Below are 19425 nucleotides of genomic sequence, written 5' to 3' on the forward strand. Positions count from 1 at the left end.
TGCCTTGCCCTCCCAAGGAAGAAGAGATCCAACATAAAGTGCAGGACACTGGGGTCCTGCTCCCTACCCCCCACATCAGTTCCCCAACAGCCCTGAGCTGTCCCACATCCCTCCTCAGTGCCAGCCCTGGGTACCAGGCAGGACCCAGCGGTACCTTCATCACTCATCTCTTTCTTTCACTCCAGCAGGTTTTGCTGTTAAACCCCGACAGCGAATTCATCTGAACCGCAGAAGGACCCTGGGAGACCCTTCTAGCAGTGCAAGGCAGGCAGAAACTCTGCATCATCACAGACTCCCAGAAAAGGGAAGACGGGCATGGGAGGGGAAAGTACTACAGGTCAGGACAGAAGAGAGGCCAATGTCACAGCCTTCGGCTCAGCAGGTCTCCTGTTTTGTACCTCTGGGGAGCTCTAGGAATGGGGTCTGCAGTGAACACACCACCCCAAAACACAGGCTAGCAGCTTCCCCAACCCAGTGGCCCAGTGCCTGGCTAGGGGAGGGACAGCTCGGGGTCCCTGCTCCTCCACCCCATGCAGGTCAGCTACACAGACCCGCACAGAGCCCATCATTCCTGGCCAGGTACCAACTGCACACCACGGCCCAGGGAATCGCAGCCTGGCTGAGCAGAGACAGACACCCCCAAACTGTCAGCTCACCCAGGAAGAGCAGGGCTGCCCTGGTAGCAAGGGGAACAAGTCCCCGTCCTGCCCGTAAATTTACAGACTCACAGAATCACAGGATGGTTGGGGTTGGAAGTGACCTCTGGAGATCATCTGGTCCAGCCCACCTGCTATAGCAGGTTCACCCAGAGCAGATCACACAGGAACATGTCCAGGCAGGTCTTGAATGTCTCCAGAGGAGACTCCACAACCTCTCTGGGCAGCCTGTTCCAGGGCTCTGGCACCTCAAAGTGAAGAAGTTTCTCCTCATATTCAGATGGAACCTCCTGTGCTTCAGTCTGTGCCCGCTGCCTCTCATCCTATTGTTGGGCACCACTGAAAGGAGTCTGGTCCCATCCTCTTGACATCACAGAATCACAGAATGTCAGGGATTGGAAGGGACCTCGAAAGATCACCTAGCCCAATCCCCCCACCAGAGCAGGAACACTCAGATGAGGTTACACAGGAATGTGTCCAGGCGGGTTTTGAATGTCTCCAGAGAAGGAGACATCCACTTGACTCACACTAGTGGAGTTCAGCATGGATGCTTGACCCTCCTTGTTTGACATCCATTGCTAGAAACAGGCACAGGAAAGCATCCTAATGCTAAGCAATCTGCACATCTACATCATGCAAATGGAATTCTAGCTGCAGAAAACAGGGAATTCAGGCAAACAGAGCCTCCTGACCACGTACGACACTGGTCAGACACAGCTGCCATGCCCTGGTGCCTTCAGCTCTGTGCAGGAAGGCACCACATGGTCCTAGACTATGACAAACACGAGCAAAGAGCAGGTCACACACAGCACAGTCTGGGTTACGCGTTACGGGGGGGCAGAGCCAGCATGCTCAGGCACTGCCATCATCTCAGGGATGGCAGAGGGACCCACACTTGACCCCCAGCTCCCGCAGGGGCCAGCACTGGGATCCTGCCACCACTCCCTTAACTGCAGACACTCCCCAAACGCCTCCAGTGAGCTGCCCAAAACACCTCTGCTGCCAACGCTTTCACCAGCTGGGATAGACTCATGAACAGCCCCCAAACCCAAGGATGTCACCCCAGCCCCCATATGCCAGGTTCAGGCCAGGATGAGCCTGGATTAAACACAGGACACAGCAGATGGGGAAGCTCTGAGCACCAGCATCACCAGGAGCAACGTGCTGGTGACAAATGTCTGACAGGGAAGATCAGCAGCAGCCCACGTAGGCTGTACACTTGCTAAAGCAAAGAAAGAGCACATGAAGGTTATTTAAATGTGGCCAGCAAACCAGAAGAACTATCTAGTAGTACTGCAAGCTATAAAAACACTAAGCAAGACCTGGCTGCCCATGACCCTGGTGCCCGGGACCTCCAGGGTGAACAAACTACCTGCGCCCTGTCTGCTCTCACTACTTCTCCCTCCAGAACTTGTTTCTGGAAGGATTCTTCTCCAAGTCAAGTCTGAGCAGGACAGGAAGGGTTGACTGTGGTTCAGATCAGAACTACAGCAAAACAGCTCTGCCATGTGAGGCAGGATAATGGTCCCCAAGGAACCTGGGATGGAGACCTGGTCCCACATTGTAGAGGACTCTCTTCTCATCCAGCCCAGGCTCAGCATTCAGCTTCAGCAGGTACAGAGCCACAAAGCTGAGCCATCGGCCCACCGAGCGCTAACCCAGGCAAGCCAGGTCTTCACCACAGCAGGCACATTTTGGTATATCCAAAATACTGCATGGCAAAACTCCCTGGGGGATGGAGCGCATGGCAGAGCTCCTCTGCTTCCTCTCTGCTCCATCCTGCCATATCATCTTGCCGCGGCTTTTCTTGCTGATGTCTGGATGACACTTCACAGTTCCCAAATCAGGCGGGTTTCTGAGAAGTGTGCACGTGCACACACGCCCCCCCCTTGCACACACACGCACGCATGCCGCAGGGGAGCACTGCAGGTACTACCTGAGAACAAGGAAGCCATTGACACTGAGAGGCCGTTCTTGGACATTTGAATCAGGTTAGATCCATCGTTACCATCTGTATAACACGGTGATGACAAAACAGTTGACTTCAGTGCTTGAGCCAGGCCAAAGAGTAAGGGCATAACACAAGAGCAGCACTCACACAAGAGAAGCCCAGAATTGAATTCACACACCCCTCCATGGGCTTCAAAGCAGAGCCCAAAATCCAGCCCTCAGGGACTGAAATGAGGGCTTTGCTGTCAACAGTCACGGGATGAGAAGTTTCTAGCTGGAAACTGGACTGTTCCATCTTCTCTTTAAAGTCAGTGAGATGGAGGTACTGCTGAGAAATCAGTCATCCACCCCAGAGGATGAACAAGGCTCTGAAGGGACACCCAGGGAGCCAGACAGGCCTCCTGTGGGCAATAAGCTCAGCCACCCAAGCTGCCAGGAGCAAAGACTACAGGTATTACAGGTCAGGATGTGATCAGCGCCCACCACTGCCACCCCAGATATACATGGTGAGAGCTACGGCTCCTTCTGCCTGGGGAGGAGGAGATCAGGACCGCAGCTCTCCCAGCCCTCTCCAGCTGTGACAGCCGCTGTGGGGACCAGGCCATGAAATGGAAACCATTCAGAGGCACTGAAAGCTAGAGGGTTACAGAGGATTTTGAAGGAAAGTCATGCCACCACATGAAGGAAACTGGCTTGTTCTGCCCATGCTCAGAATTCAGCCATTTCTTTAGGAAAAGCCACCCTGAAGGCCAGGACATGCTCTTTTTCAGCAGGACTGACCTCAACACAACCACACCAAGGAGAAGCCTGTCTCTATGCAAGAAGCCAATGCAAGCATTCCCTCCTACCTTGGATCTCGTACTCTTCCACATCCTCCGTGGAGCCGGAGTCAGAGAGGCGCATGGAGCCATGGGAGCTGAACTGGGACCCGCTGTCCGTCGCCACCAGACCTGGGAGAAATGCAACAAGCCAGGTCCTCAATGGAAGTGGTCTGAAGGGTCACTGACAGCTAAGGGAGAAGCTTATAGACAGTTATGGCCAGGGCAGAGAAGGAGAGGTCAAGGATGGAAAATGCTACAGGTTAAAAATTAAATTCCATAACTCAGCATCAGCAGCACACGAGTGTTATCTATGTACAACATCAGTCCCATTATGGTCTTCAATAGCAGCAGTTTCACAAATCTCTGCAGCACCCTGGTAGCAATATGATTGTTTCCCACGAATGGGCAGGAAAGCAGGATGCCATAAGGACAGGCAACCCGCAGAAAACCCATATCCCGCTACCTGACGAGCCTAAAAGACATCACCCACTGTCTGAGCCCATCTCCTGGCAGGTAGGGAACAGGTGCCTGGTGCGGATTTGCTGGCGCCGAATGCGAATCTTTTGTTTAAGCTCCTGGATCTCCTTGTCGCTGTCTTCCTCCTCTTCCTCCAGCTGCCGGTTCATCATGTTGCATTTCATCAGCTCAATGGCAGCGATCAGGGATTCTGAGATGCTGAAGTGGGCATTCTCCTGCAAGGCAAGAGCAAAAGTATTCAAGGCTCTACCATGGAAAAACTAGGAAGGCTTGGTAAAATCTTGTTCCCCACCTGTAATAGGAAAGAGCTTATTACTCATGGAGGGTGGTAGAAAGACCTTAATCCCTGCCAGCCCCACAAAACCTGACTCTTCCATGAGGACCTAGAGACTAAAGCCTTATTGGGCACCAGAATACTCACAAAACACAAGGGGCATCCTATGACAAGGGTGTGCAACACATCCCCTCCAGGGAGTTAGCACATGTCCCTGAGGAGCCCCAACATAGAATCATAGAAACATTTCGGTTGGAAGAGACCCTCAGGATCATTGAGTCCAACCATAACCTAACATGTGTTGGACGGGCAGGTCCTGGCTGCCAGACACCACTGAGGAACTCAGCCTTGAAGTTCTGTGCACACCTCTACAGCAGGAAATACTATGGGATTATCTTCCCCACAGAAGGAAGTATCACTGAACCTGCAGTGAGACACGTTCTCCAACGCACACAGGCTGCTGCTGCCTCCCTCACCTTCTCCAGGTCTGCACAGCTGCCGAAGTCCTGCTCAGAGAGGTAGCTGATGAGGGACTGCCCTTCCGAGGGTCTTCTGAACATCCCCTCTCCCGAGCTCAGGTACTGGCCAGAGTCTAGAAAAGAGAGACAAAGATATGATGGAAGGACCTGCCGCTCACCCCGTGCTACGGTGCCCAACCAGCATCTCACAAGCAGGTGCCAGCAGCTGAGGCCACCACAGCCGATGGCGGAGCCTGACCAGGAGCGAGTGTCCCGGTTGAGGCTGGATGCACTCACCGTACTCCATGTAGAGGGAGCTGGGTGTGCTCAGCTCGCTGCTCTGGGTGGAAGCAGAGACCGGCCCCCTCCCTCCGCCTGGATCGCCATGGGACTCTGGAAAGCGAAGATGACACCAGAGAGACATCAGTATCCCCAGGGTGCCCAGCCCAGAGCGCAGGGTGAAATGGAAGGGGTTCAACATCACACGGACAGGCACAAAGGGATGGGAAGCAAGGAGGGACACCCTCCTGCTCTGTGCCATGGCTGAGGGCAAGCCCAGGAGAGAATAAAGCTCAAGGGGCATTTCAGGCAAGAGAAGAGAAAGGGAAAGAAGGAGAGAAGCTCATGAGAGCCATGGAGCAGTCAAGTCCCGAGCCTTCCTCTCTTTAACCCCTAGCAGGGCTGGGGGATGCAAGAACCTCCAGCAAGGGCCTCTGCCAGCCCCTTCATCCTGCTGGAGCATCTCTGAGGGAAGAGTGATCCCCAGGGCAGAGAGCCAGGAGACAAGGGGAAACCTGAGCAGCCAAGGGACCTGTGGGGCTCCCAGCACTGCAAAGCAGCCTGGACAACAGCAAAAGGAGGCACCTGAAGGACATGCTCTTGCTCAACTAGAAGCCAGGGTTCCCTGCACACAACCCTGGAGCCGGGGCTGCAGTGCCCAAGGTGACCTACACGGGCTGTGGGCCGGGCTCTGCTCCACGCACACACCACCGTCCAGGTCTGAGCTGGGCTGAGCCAGCAGGGACTGCCAGGAGCTGGACCAACAGCGGCTGGTGCTCCACGGAGAGCCATGGCCCCGGGGAGCGTCCAGATGGAGCAGCTGAGTGACTGGAGAACTGCTCAAAGAGACTGAAAACCCCCCAACTGGAGTGTACAGCGGAGAGCTATAAAGATGATGAGGGGTCTGAAGCACCTTTCTTATGAGGAGAGACTGAGAGAGCTCGGTCTGTTCAGCCTTGAGAAGAGAAGGCTGAGAGGGGATCTCATCAATGTTTATAAATATCTCAAGGGTGGGTGTCAAGAGGATGGGACCAGACTCCTTTCAGTGGTGCCCAACAATAGGATGAGGGGCAACGGGCACAGACTGAAGCACAGGAGGTACCATCTGAATATGAGGAGAAACTTCTTTCCTTTGAGGGTGCCAGAGCCCTGGAACAGGCTGCCCAGAGAGGTTGTGGAGTCTCCTTCTCTGGAGACATTCAAAACCCGCCTGGACACATTCCTGTGTGATTTGCTCTGGGTGAACCAGCTTTAGCAGGTGGGCTGGACTAGATGATCTCCAGAGGTCCCTTCCAACCTCTCCTCTCCTGGCTCCCAAGGCGGAGTGAGGGAAGGGCAGGGATCACAGCTCAGGGACTCGGCGGCCAACGCTCCCTAATGCCATGCAGGGGAGCTGGGCACCCTTCTGGGTCCGGTCCACTGCTCCCAAAAAACAAGCTGGGATCTTCAGTCAGGTCGCATGCATAAACCTGACCACCCTTCAAAGCACCAGCTGGGGCAGAAGGAAGAGGGTTTTTTTGTTTTCTAAATGGACAGTAATGGGTTGATGGAAATCCTGAACTTGATGCAATGATCACTGATGAAGGGCTGTTATACTGGCTCCCAAACCTGCCACTGGATCTTCTATTATAATGGTGATATCCCTGAGGCCTCCTGGGCAGACAGAGGAGAAGGGCAGCATTAAGGAAGAGAAAACAGAGACAGACTTGTTACTACTCAGCAAGGACCTCCGCTTCTCCCATGAAGACAGCACTGGTGGGGCAGACTCCCCCAGACTGGTTGTCCCATCACATCCCACTCCCACCGTGCATTCACCCACTCCAGGGCACAGGAGAACCCAGAAGGTTACCAGCAGGACGACAACCTACCAGTAGGATGAGCCCAAGTGCCCTGCCATGGCCTCATGCCCCAGCCAGGCATGGCCAGCAGAGAAGCAGGACAGCTAATGCCATGACATTGCTGCTATTTTCCAAGTTTTTGGTAAAAGCTGCCAATATCAACAACAGTCAGGCCCAGGGCACTCCAGGAAGCAAGATGTCAGCCCATCACTCCAGTGTGGAGCAGGAAAGCTAAGGGCAAAGACCAAACTTCCCAATCGCTCGCCCACTGTTCCCCTCGCCGACCTGATCCATGGAGTCAAAGGGGCAGCCAGGATCAGCCTCTGGCACCAGGGACTCCCACACCCCAAAGCCGTCCAAGAAAGGCCATCCCGTTACCGTGCAACTTCCCCGAAGCCACGTTGGTGTCAGAGTGTGAGCGCACATGGCTCTTCTTGAGGATGCTTTGGGGAGCCGACGACTGTCCCTCTGAGAAGCTGGACCGGCGCAACAGGCTCAGGCCCCTGCTTCCACCTCCACTTGCCCCCTGCTCCCCCAGGGATGAGACCGAGTCCAGCTTCTGGGAGCTGCTGGAGGAGAAGAGTTTGGAGCTACTGCTCTTGGTGCTGTTGGTGCTGGCGCTGCTGCACGCCCGGCCCCGGCGCCCCAAGTTCCCGATGGCCAGGTACTCCGGCCCGTCGTTAGCGTCGCTCTGCGGATCATCCTGACTCCCCGTCCAAGTGTCCTCGCTCTGGCTGGTGGTGCTGGAGCTCATCTCACTGGCCAGAGAGAAAGGGTCTTTGGGTGAGGGGATGTGGAAGGTGCTGACAGAGCCGGGCTGCTCCAAAGGGGACCTGCCCTCGCTGAAGGAGGAGGACCGGCTGGACGGGCAGCACTCCTGGGGCTGGCTGGCACCGGAGCTGACGGAGGAGCTCGCTGGTCTCCTGTCTGGACAGAGGCAGGAGCAGGAAGTCACACACCCTGGCACAAGCAGAGCACTCTACGGCAATAAGCCTGTGGCTCACCCACCCACCATGAGCAAAGGCCAGGGATCTCCCTCCCAAGGTGGGCAGACATCTTCTTGCACCCATCCACCACAATGAAGCCAAGAGCAGAAAAAAAGGCAAAGTCTTTTATGGGTCTGTCCTGAGCTTCCCAGCCCACCCTCGCTACCTGAGAGGCCAGAGGAGGCTGCATGCTGGAGGCTGGAGAAGGACCCAAAGCAGCGCTGCTGCGCACAGCCTGGAGCGGGGACGTACGGGGACGCGGGGAGGGCAGTCAGGCTCTGACTCTTGGTCACTGGAGGTGGACCATCACTCTTCCTGGTAAGCTGAAGAGAGGTGGCATCATTAATAAATCAGCATTTACAGGGCTACATGACAAAGGAGCAGCAAGAGAAAGGAATCGACCTGCGAGCACCTGCTCAGCAGCCAGTGAAGGATGCGGCAGCGCTGGGGGCAGGAGGATGGGGAGGGAAAAGCATTGTGGTGAAGGAGGGAAGCGGCTCTTTGTTCACAGCTACACCGCAGGCTCCCGTCGGGAAATTACCAGGCTCCCAGCGAAATGATCCAGGCAGCCCAGCGCCCCAGGCAGATGGCTCTCGTGTCCTTCAGCGTCGCAGTCACACAGCTCTCTTGTCCCAGCAGAAGGACCCGATGCACACAGGGATGGCAGTGACGTGCCAGCCAGCTGAAAGAACACAGCCCCCATTTAACGAAGCCTCATTAATTGCCTTCCTCTGGGGAGCTCTGTGCAAAGAAAGCAGCTGCTGTTCCCCGCCTCTGGGGAGGGGGCAGCTGGCGCGGGGCTGCACAGGGGTCACTGGCGTCACCAGCAGGAGTGGGCACCCAGGTGTCCTGGTGCTGCCCGTCCCCTCTGAGGATGGCTGACCTTTACAACTGTGAAGCTCTGCCTGCCCGCTCTGAAACCTGACACTGTTGGAGGTATCTTGGAGGTGTGTCTTACAAGGAACCAGTCCTCAGGTCCTCATACTCAAATCCACGATGCCAGCCGGATGTGAGGTACCTCACTACAGGCTCCACACAGCCATCTTCCCCACCCCAACCCCTGCCAGGCTCACACCAGCAGCTCAGGGACCAGTTCACTGCTCTTCTCCCCTCTTGGAGCTCCTTTTGCTACTTCCAAGGCCAGCCCCTTGTCCAGGGGCTCCATGTGTACTGAATGAGACCTCACACGAGCAGCCACAGCCAGACGGTGTCTGGAGAGAGCCAGATGGAAAAGCTGGGACCTCAACTCACCATGGAGGTGTCAATCTGAGCCAGAAGCCTGGGGTTGTTCTGCTCGACAGCCTCCAGGCACTGCAGCATGGCCGTGACGTGGGCGTCACTGAGCAGGAAGGCAGTGTCTGCGGAGAGAGAACTGCGGGTCGTGGGGGGCCCTCTCACCGGGTTTGACAGTGCTGGTTGCTCACACACAAACCACTTTTTCTGCCATCCCTCCTCCCTCCCATGTGGCTTGGAAACACCACTAGCTTGATATTTTTTTAATAAGAAGGAAAAGGCCCGTTGCTCTTTACCTGCGTAGAACTTCCTGATGTACTGCCGGTTCCCCAGGAGCGGTCGCAGCTGTGCCGACAGGCAGTGGCACTGCAGGCTGTGCTGCAGCCACAGCTGCGCGATGGCCTGGTCCCCCGGGCCCTCTGGGCTGGGCTGGCCGCTCTCCTGCAGGCTGATGAACTGGGGAGGGATGCCAGGCACAGATTAAGGCATGCAGAGGCAAGGGGGGGAGCAGGGATTGTTCTGCCGCATGGCTTTGGCTCCCCCTCTGATAACTGTCAGCGCCAGCAGGAAGGACACGTCCCAGCAGCTCCCCAGCCACCAGGGAGACAAAAGCACCAGGGAGGAACAAGGCTTCAAAGGTCAGCCAGTGACCAAAGTCCTCCGACAGCCACCAGCACTATGAATTTCTCCGGCACGCTCTCCCATCCGTGTGCCTCGCTCCTGACATGGAGGGACCCCACGCTCCCAAATCCAACCTGACCCCAGTGGTGACCATCGCATCCTTGTTGACACATTAACTGGGGAAGCTGAGCTGCTGCAGCTTGTAGAGCTGGACTGGGGTCACATCCCACATTCCCCCAGCAGCAGGCTGGACACAGGGACCACCAGTGGTCAGTCTCTTGTGCCCAGCCATGGTAGGAGCTGTGGACACCAGCACGGGGCAACCAAAGAACGAGAAAATCCTCATGCGCCAGCGGTCGGCACAAGCCAGGAACGGGAGAACCAAATGGTCTAGGCACAACCCAGAAACGCGATGGCCCTGACCTTTAGAGATTTGCACAGATGCACAAATCACCCCTGCACACACACAAGAGCTGCTTGTGCTGGTTCCCTTGGAGATGCTCGCTGCAGCCGGCTGAGCTGAGCTGGAGACCGGCCTGGGAGAAATAAGCAGCCGATTGTCTCAGCCCAAGACACGCCGAGTTCCCAGGACATGGCTTGGGCACAGACACGCAGCTGCTTCAGTCTCCAGAAGCCGTGGAGCTACTTTACCCACGCCAGGGCATCAGCCAAGGCGCCACTATCCCCACTGGGTACATGCAGCCACCCCACCAAAACCCACCTTCTCCAGGTGATGAGCAGAGCTGGGACTCAGCCAGCGAATGTCCTTCACAAACTGCCAGTAATCCTTCTGCCTGCAGCACACCTGCCCGGGACAGGCACCGTTAGACTCCACCACCCACGTCCCAGTTCAACGACAACATCCCCCATTAGCCCCAGGCTACCATGAGAGGACAGTCCCCAACCCCAGCAAGAGGGGCCAGAACACAGACAGAGGAAGAGCAGCACTGCTCTACAGAGAAACAACACGAGTGTACAATGCAGTTTTGTAGATCAAGGGATCTAGTCAAAAAACACCGGCTTGATGTAGGTAAGTTGTCTCCTGTCCCTCCTACAGTGACCCCTCAGTTGTGGTCAGCCCACAGGCAACCAGACAACAGATCCCCTGAGCTTCTCTTCTTCCACCAGGTCAGATCCCAGTCCATCACGCCATGGAGATAGGAGAGCTCTAAGGGCAGGGATAGGACATGGCTCTGAAGGGCTCACACCCCTGCGGCAGTGCAATACGGATCCCAAGGGCAGCGCATCGGCGGATTGGGGAGCAGAAGCTGCACCTCTGCTGCCAGACAGGCGAGGGCACGTGGACAGGAGACAGGAACGGACCTCAGGTGCCAGCTGCACCTACAACAAAGCGTGTTTGGGGGCTCAGCTCTGCCCGAGTCCTCCCAACCACTCTGCGTGGCCATGTCACGTATGCGTCCTTGGTCCTTTGAAGGTCTGCCAAGTTCAAGGTTGACCAAGTTCCCGAGTCACTGTTCCCATTCCTGCTCTGGCAGGACCCGGAGGGAGCCCTGACGCCTCCGCAGCGCCAAGAGCCAGACCTCAGCGAGGGGACACGAAGGGCAACGTGGAAACACCTTATAGCAAAACCAGCAGCCACTGCTGTCTCCTGATGGAAGCCACCACCAAGGACACCAGAGCAGCTGAGCACCCCAGGTAAGAAAACTGGTGTTGCGTTTCTACCAGCTCTCTGCTGCTGTTTGCCTCAGCTTTATTCAGACAACGAGTTGTTTTTTTCTTAGTTATTCTTTGCGTTAAAGAGGAACTGCAGCAGAGTTGCTGTTTTCCTCACCACCCTACCAGGTGTAAACACAGCCCCAAAACGTCTCTCTTCACCAAAAGGCTGATTTTTTTTTTTCCTCCATCTCTATTTCCTCTTTCACAAGCGTCAGAGGAATGGGCTCAGTTTTGTGGTTTATTTGTTTGGGAGGGCTGACTTGTTTTTTTAAAACTAGAGAACTAACATGGCCATTTTAGTCCTCTAGATTGAACTGAGGGTTTCTGCACAAATAAATAAAAATCGCTCAAAAGTTTAAAAACCTCTTCCTCTAGTTCTCCTTAGACATACATATGGATTTTTTTGCCTTTATTTATTCCCAGTTGTATGAAAAAAAAGTCGACAGGAAAATTATAAGTAAAAGGAAGTGTTTTGCTGGAGCAACTATGAGAAAACTGTTGTTAGGAAGCTGTATTTTTACAGGCCTCCCTTGGCAGCTCGTATAGGTGAATTGGTTCACAGGTGCCTGAGCAGGGGACGCATTTCTAGGTAAAAGAGCTGCCTTTGCTCATAGTAAAAGCATTGAGGATGGCAACACACCATCCCACTTCACAGGTCTGGCATGAACAGTTACCAACAGACAAGCATAAATCATTTCAGCCTCACTTCCTGAAGCTTATTAATAGCACGTCTGTCAGAAGGGAGCACTGTGCTTCCCACATGCCAAAAGTCCCTGGCCCGCATTGCTGGGGACTAATGGGAACAGAGCAGCGCCGTAACAAGAGCTGGCTGCAAACTTAATAAATTCAGGGAGCAAAGCACCCTGCTGGGCTGAGCTGCTGGCTCTTCCTGGAGCCTTATTAGCTGGGGTGCAGCGTTGCACAAGTGCGGTTCTCCTGCTCCTGGACCCAGCTGGCCCGTGTAAGCTGCCCGGGGCTGCTCTGCATCGCTCGCTTCTCTGCATCGCTCGCTTCCCTGCATCGCTCGCTTCTCTGTTGCTCTCTGGGTGGCAGAGCCAGGCGATGGGAAGCCTGTCCCCAGGCATGCCCTGCAGACTCACTTCAACTTTCCATTGTAAATTAATTTTGGTGGTAAGTGCAAGCTGAAGGGGAGATCTTCAGGCCTCTGCACACAAGTGGGAAAGAGAAATTCTTCCAGGCAGCCAGGAAGAGGGGAATGGCTGGGTGAGCAACTGCAAGGAACAAAGAGAGCCTGGAAAGAGAGACCCCATTCATGCAGAGTGTGGATTCAGCTGCCAGCTCCTGTTATTAACACAGCTAACCAGAAACACTACAGATGCAAGGTTTCTCTTGCCAGTCCTGGCTGGGGAGTTGTCCAAGTGCATGCGATATGGGGCTGATTCATTGCAAATGCAACTTCATCGCTTGGCTGCAGCAGGATGAAGGGGAAGAGGGGATGGCTTCAGCGCGGGGGCGCAGGTACTTAGCAAAATTACCTCAAAGGTGGATGAGATAGAAAGAACACGCACCCAGGTCCCTCTGACAACCACAGCACTTGCCAGGCAAGCTTGGTCCCTGCTTCAATAATTTCTAACACTGCTACAAGCGTTGCACCCGCTCTACGAGCACTGAAGCAAGCTGCAAGCAGACAGGACAGTCCCACCTGCTCGTGACAGGCACCGAAGCTGGTACAGACAGACGGCAGCGCTGGCAGGACAGACAGCAGTGCTGGCAGGACAGAGACCTACCTTGTCGTGGATGAGCCCGTGGTAGAGGATGCTGTGCATGTCTCTGCAGAGCCGTTCCAAGCCGCCATACTTGGACCAGACATTCGGGTTGCTAGTGGACACCAAACCTTCCACTGTGGTCTTCAGGTTGCCTAGAAGCTTCCAGTGCTCCTTCCTGCAGAGGAACACAGTGAGTTGCAGCAGATACACAGCAAGAGGAGCTTCACAACAGGACCAGAGTGTTGCACTCTCTCCAAGGTCAGGCTGAAACCTTCGGCGGTCCAGAAGCTAGCAAAGGTGAGCTGAAGGACTTTATACCTCCCTGTAGTCTCCCGTGCATGGTTTGTGGACAAGAGGCCCTATTGTAATGATGCTTGTGATGAAGAATATGATCTCAGGAGACAGCCAGAACAAAGACTCATGGCTCCTGCAACACACCGTTTGCTTAGTACGGGCCAACAAAGCTGGAGGACGTCTTCCCAGCCAGCCTCTGGCTTGCTTCACTCGCACCCTGCATCAGAGGCTGTTCAGAGCAGCAGCCCATCAGGAGCACAGCAGCTGTAAGGTGATGGCGCAATGGTCAACACATCTAAAAGACACCGGCCATGCTGCTCTTGCATTTACAGAGTGCAACACACACTGCTCGAGCGCTCCAGCACCGTCGGGATGCAGAGATGCTCCCCTCCGAGCTCGGCAGCTCATCACCTGCATCCCCACCTCTGCAGCTGCTCTCTGGCCCCAGAGCTGCTGTGGGCACAAGCCGACTTTCTAGCAAAGGGTTCGGCACATTCTGGACAGAGATGAGTAAACTGCAGGTGTACTCTAGAGCTCGCACAGCATTTCTAATCGATATCAAGCCCCTCAGCTGTCCTGTGTACAACAAGAAGTCACCATTATTTGCCATAAAGTGGGAGTGATGGTGCAGAGAGGTAAAATCATTTGCCTATGCAAAAGCAGCTTTGCAGAAGGAAGCTCTAGATGACTGAGATCTCCCTCAAGCTGTTTGACAGCGTTGCCAGAGGAACAGCAGCTGTCAGGAACACGTATTCAGATAGGAGCCACTCCCTCAGAAGCAATAGGAATGTTGTGAAGTATATATGGGGATGTAAATGCCAAAAAAATGTGCCTCTGCAGGGTTTGTAAGAAAAGCACTGGGAGTGACAGCTCAGAATGAAAGACCAGCTTTTCAGCTGGCAAGAAACAAGCCAGTGTTTCAGACATTAATTCCTCTCATCACCCGAAACAAACTGGATTTCCAAAGCAAAAGAAAGCAAAGGAAAATAAATTTAAAACAAAAAACACTAATTAAAACTGTTGTCATTTTCATCTTTGTGGATGAAAGTGTGGGCCGCACACCTCCTGTTGCACAGAGAAAGACACTAAGCAGTAACATAATCCTAATATTTAAAACCAAGCTTTTCTCATCAGTATTCTATTTCTGCAACTTGTTTGTTATTGCAAAACTGATTTAAGTGAACAGATAACCAAATACTGGCTCTACTTCAAGCTCCCCATCCACTCCCATCATGAGGTCTCCCCAGCAAAACCTCACCACGTTCAATGCTCACCTAAGCTTATACCATGCACGCAGAAGCCAACCCATGCCACCAGCAAAGCCTGTCACCCTGACAGCACAGGAGCTCTAAAACACCACTGCAATGCATAAAGATGTATATCTTTATGATGTACTTAGACTAATGAGCATGGTCAGGGCTTGTCTCAGGAGAGACTGAAGAAGAAAGCACAAATATCAATCACAAGCAGCTTCCTGAAGGAGATCCCACTCAGGGAGACACAGAAAATTAATCCAGTCATTATTTTGAATTTATGGGCTTTTCTCATCCCTGCCCTGAGGGATGCGGATGGTGTTTGACCAGGGACTGGTGATGCCGCTCTGGGCATCCACCGATGCCCTCATCTGCAGTATCACCGCTCCCGGGTCAAAGACCATCCGGAGCCACTGAGCTCAAAAGCTCACCAGCTCCTCCCCAAGATAAATCTAACACTCAGAGTCAGGAAATGCAAGTGAAAGCTCAGCAACGCTGTGGATCTTCCAAGTCAGTGAGTCAGGGAAGCTCCCTGTTCTTTCTTTCACGCTATAAAAAGCAGGCGTTGCACACCAGGGTGCGGGAGTAGGACGCGCAGAGCTGTGCCTTACCAAATTACCTGTCTTGTTCAAGGACTCGCGCATCTCCCCAGAGGTAGGAAACTGCGATCCAACACTCTCCCTCCTAACACAGGGGAGACTAAGGTTAAGCAATCCTCGAACAAAATAACCTCGAAATGCTAAAACACTGGACTCAGAACCACACAGGGAACAAGCAGTGCAATGAAAGCACCTTTGCAGAGGGGATTCAGAAGCTACCAAAAGTGAATTAAACACCTGTAAGACAGTAAGGATCCCATGGGACCTGTTGGCCCAAAGCAGTTGACAAGTTGGATGCACAAGATCCTACTGATACCCCAAACCCAGCTGTTTCTGGGCTGGAACCATGTTCATGCTGAAAAGCATACAGTGACACAAGGATGAAGAAATGAAGACTTGTATAGTTGGCTGCAGGTGGCAGGGACATCGAAAGCAAGCGCAGCTAACCACATTTCAGCTTTGACCGGACTCACGGGTTAACCTCAAATTAGCAGCAGTTTGCTCCCTCCCATTGACAGAGCCTGAGCCTGGGCTGCCAAAAGGGTTGGCAAAAGCCTGAGTCCCGGCTGCCCTGAAGTTCTCTGTTTCAGCAGGTGTTTGGGGCAATACTAAGAAATCTGCTTGGTTTTTCCTGAATAACAAGAATTCTCCTTTGCTAGTGCTAAAGAAAGCCTGAGATGAGGTAAGGCCCATCTCATATCACATCATGAAAACATCCCGATGTACAGAAGGGCAAAGTGAGCAACATACCCCAGGGAGGTCACAGTACATGAGCAGAGCTTCCCCTGCAAGAACCTGATGTGCTTCTGCTCTCCTGCTCCAGCAGAGCCTGGTTCTCGCAGTCAGAAGGGTTGATGGTGTTTGCAGAGGCCATCACTGGTGCATTGCTGAGACCTCTGCCGCATCCCTCGCTTCTCTTAAATACAACCTCTATCCAGCCTCCAATTTTAGCCACCAGCTCCATAAATTGGGTGCTGAGTTTCCTTGCTTTACCACCACAAAGTCTTTCTTCAGGTACAGCAACATCAACCTGCTACCAGGAACGGTTCCAAACAGAACCGAACCTTTTGCACTTGGAGTGATAAAAGACAGAATCCGGCCTTGGAGCAAGAAATGGCTTAATGCCAGTGCTGATGACAACAAGAGGGAAATGCTGCTTGCTCACACAAAGCTTTCTCAGCCCCTCCATGCTGGCAAGAGTAGGAACTTCTCTTGGCCCAAGTCAGCAAAGGTGACTCACGGTCAAAATGAGGAAATGAGGAGCCATGCTGCTGACTCAGATGAACTTCATTTAAAATAAAACAAATCCCTGGTTATTTCAAAAACAGAATCACACAGGTAGCTAGCATTCAAAAAAAAAAAAAAAAAATTAAGCTTGTCTTTCTTGTGAACAACATCTGCTGTGTCTCTGTCTGTGCTCTGCAGGCAGCACCTGGCAATGGCAGCTTGAACTGTCGTCTACCTGGGGGAGTCTCTGGATCCTTCTTAGCGCACTAAAAAGATCGGGCTGAGGATGTCGAGGTCATGGAGGGACTTCCACCAGATCTCCAAGGACACTCCTGTGCCGGCTGCCAGCTCCTCCTGCAGATCCCGAAGGCATCGCGGAACCCGCCGCTGCGCACAGCCTGCTCCCGCCTCGCCGAACCCGGGTCTCCCAGACAACCAGCAGCCCCTTCCCCGGGCTCCCCCGCCTGCTCCTCCGGCAGGCTCGGCACTGCTGGGAAACGGGATTAAAAGCAAGGCAGGCTTCGTGCAATTCATCTGCAGCCACGGGGAGCGGCTGATGAGGCAGAGGAAGCCAAGAGAGAGCTCTGCCAGCCCAGCAGCGCCGGGTGGGGAGAGCCGAGCAGGCTGGCTGGGAAACCGAAATGCAGGGCTGCTTGCACCGCTGCTAAACTGGTGGGCACAGCCACAAAAGGCTCCCCCAGCAAATGCAGCCCACAGCTGCTGCTTGCCAGAGCACCTTTGCTTCACACTAGCAAAGGACGAGGGAAGAAAATACGGATTAAAGGTGTTTTTTAGCCTTCTCCCAGGAAATAGTTTTGCCTGCTCATCCTGCAAAGCCTCCTGTGGACCGGGGATGGTGTCCAACAAGCACGCTGGCAGCCAGAGGCAGCGACAGGCAGAGCAGACCCCAACACAGCCCACCTCCCTGGGACCAGCCGCTCACCGTCCCCCGTCGCTCCCAGGGCAGGCTCCCCTTAGGCAGCCATCAGTCACAGCCACCATCCACAGCGAAACAGCACCTCACCGGGAATTAAAATGCTGAACCGTTTGCACAAAGGACAACACGGCTCTGCAAGGCCCATGCCAGGATCCTCCCCAGTGCATCAGTGACAGCCAGAACAAACAAACCCCTCGTGTGTCAGCACCAGAGGGGACGATGCCCTCCTTGTCCCCACGGAAGGGCTGGGGGTGGCACCACGTCAGCCCTCTTAGTCACACGATGGTTGAGTCTGGTAGTGCAGGACGTGCACTTGCCAAGGCAAGAAAATGCACAAAGATGATTCTGGAAAGAAAAAGAAGTGAATGCAGTCAATTCCTTTTACCCTTCCAGAGCTGCTGGGTGTGAAACATTAGCTAAAGAGGGAGAACACCTTGAACCCTGCAAATCAAAAGGCATCCCAAACCTGCACTATAGCTTTAAAAGCACAAGTACATTTTCCCAGCTGATATTGCTAGCGGGAACAGAGCAGCTAGCTGCACCCCTCAGATAAGGAATGCTTCTCTCCCATATCAAGTTTCAGCTGCTTCCTCCTCCCCAGCCAACACTCCCATTCCCATCCAACATCCATCCTGCACTCCTGAGCACCATGGCAAAACCAAAGCACAGAGCGAAGGCTGAAGACATGCAAAAATCTGAAGCAAATAGGACTCATCAACAAAACACCTCCAGGGAACCACCTCTGCTGCTTTTATAAATGCTAACAAGAAAAACCATGCCTAAAGCATAAATGAAGACCACGGAGGTGAAGCCACCGCAGTACAGCCGTTCTCAGCAGCAGCCACGTGCAGGCGCAGGGCCTCGCCTGCAGAAATAAAGAGAAGCTGAAGGTTTCTTTCCAGCACCTAGAAGAGACAATGCAGTCGACTGCCAGGAGGGTAAGGAGACTCGACCCAAAAGCAGCAAAGGTGCAGAGCCACCATGACGGCAGCAGGGCAGGATGGCTTTGTCCTTAAGCGCAAGGTGTGCGAAGCAGAGGCTGGGCAGCTGCTGATGGAGCATTGCTGTCCCACCATGGCAGCTGCCGATGGAGCATTGCTGTCCCACCATGGCAGCTGCTGATGGAGCGTTGCTGTCCCACCATGGCAGCTGCTGATGGAGCGTTGCTGTCCCACCATGGCAGCTGCTGATGGACGTTGCTGTCCCACCATGGCAGCTGCTGATGGACGTTGCTGTCCCACCACAGTGATGACAGAGCATCAGCTATTGAGGGCACACGTCTGTGGCCGTCACGGCCCCTCCGGCAGCCAAGGGAGCAGAGCGATGCGCTGGCCCGGGGCGGGTGATGGCCACATGCCGCTCTAACAGCCCACCCACCGTGTGCTTCCTCCCCACGAGGGACCGAACCAGGGGCAGCGGGCACGCTCTGCAAGCACCGATCCCCACCCAGCACAGGGGGGCTTTGCTTCCTCGCAGGTCGCCCCCAGGTACCCCCCCATCCATGCCCTGGGTGTGCACACAAGCTGCCGCCCCCGCCCACGCAGCAGACGAGCTCCCCCGGGGCATCCCGGCCCCCCCGGGCACCCCCAGCGCTTCCCCGGTGCCAAGCGCACACGAGCACTGCTGCCAGCCGTGTTCTTGCACACGCATCCCGCGCTCCTGCCGTGTCCCGGATAACCCGCCTGCACACACGCCCCGCCACCCCACGCGTGCACCCCCCGTGCGCACACAAGACCCCGTCCCCACGCGTGTCTCGCCCCCGGTGCCCGCGCACACAGCGCGCCGCTCAGCGCACGCACGCTCCCCCACGGCGCCGGCACAGACACGCACGCAGGGCACCGTGCGCTGCCCACTGCGCCCCCCCCCCACGCCCCGTGTCACGCCTCCCCCGCGTCCCCTGTCCCCCGGTACGCTGACACCTCCTCGGCGCGTCCTGCCGCCACACACGCACCCACCGGCGTGTCACGCACACGCACCCCGTGCCCGGCCCCCCCGGCGTGGCCCCCACGCGCGGCCCCACCTGCTCTCCCCGCGCCCCTCGCGGGGCCCGACCTCCATCCCGGCGGCCCCGCCGCCACCGCCCACGGCCGCGCCACCGTCACGTGGCAGCCAGCGCCC

General features: G+C 55.0%; 1 protein-coding gene across 4 annotated transcripts in view; it reads right to left on the bottom strand.

Moving 5' to 3' along the window:
- The window catches only part of RUBCN (rubicon autophagy regulator), a 32330-nt gene that overhangs the window by 8003 nt on the left and 4902 nt on the right, over positions 1-19425 (bottom strand). For 2 of the 4 annotated variants that reach the window (XR_010606546.1, XM_065640570.1), the window contains exons 1-13: positions 19328-19402; positions 13019-13172; positions 10315-10398; positions 9269-9428; positions 8991-9097; positions 8281-8421; positions 7906-8062; positions 7132-7680; positions 4934-5029; positions 4655-4770; positions 3918-4119; positions 3455-3556; positions 2593-2667 (exon numbers count right to left, since the gene is read on the bottom strand). Coding sequence is in view for 3 of the 4 variants with exons in the window: in XM_065640570.1 (XP_065496642.1) it covers positions 2593-2667; positions 3455-3556; positions 3918-4119; positions 4655-4770; positions 4934-5029; positions 7132-7680; positions 7906-8062; positions 8281-8421; positions 8991-9097; positions 9269-9428; positions 10315-10398; positions 13019-13172; positions 19328-19365 (1981 nt within the window). In the remaining variant the exon portion in view is untranslated. Of the gene's footprint in view, positions 1-2592; positions 2668-3454; positions 3557-3917; positions 4120-4654; positions 4771-4933; positions 5030-7131; positions 7681-7905; positions 8063-8280; positions 8422-8990; positions 9098-9268; positions 9429-10314; positions 10399-13018; positions 13173-19327; positions 19403-19425 lie in introns of those variants that run through there. The other 2 variants (XM_065640572.1, XM_065640571.1) reach the window with 2 other exon arrangements.

The sequence above is a fragment of the Caloenas nicobarica genome, chromosome 8, assembly GCF_036013445.1.
Source record: "Caloenas nicobarica isolate bCalNic1 chromosome 8, bCalNic1.hap1, whole genome shotgun sequence".
NCBI classification, from domain to species: Eukaryota; Metazoa; Chordata; class Aves; order Columbiformes; family Columbidae; genus Caloenas; species Caloenas nicobarica.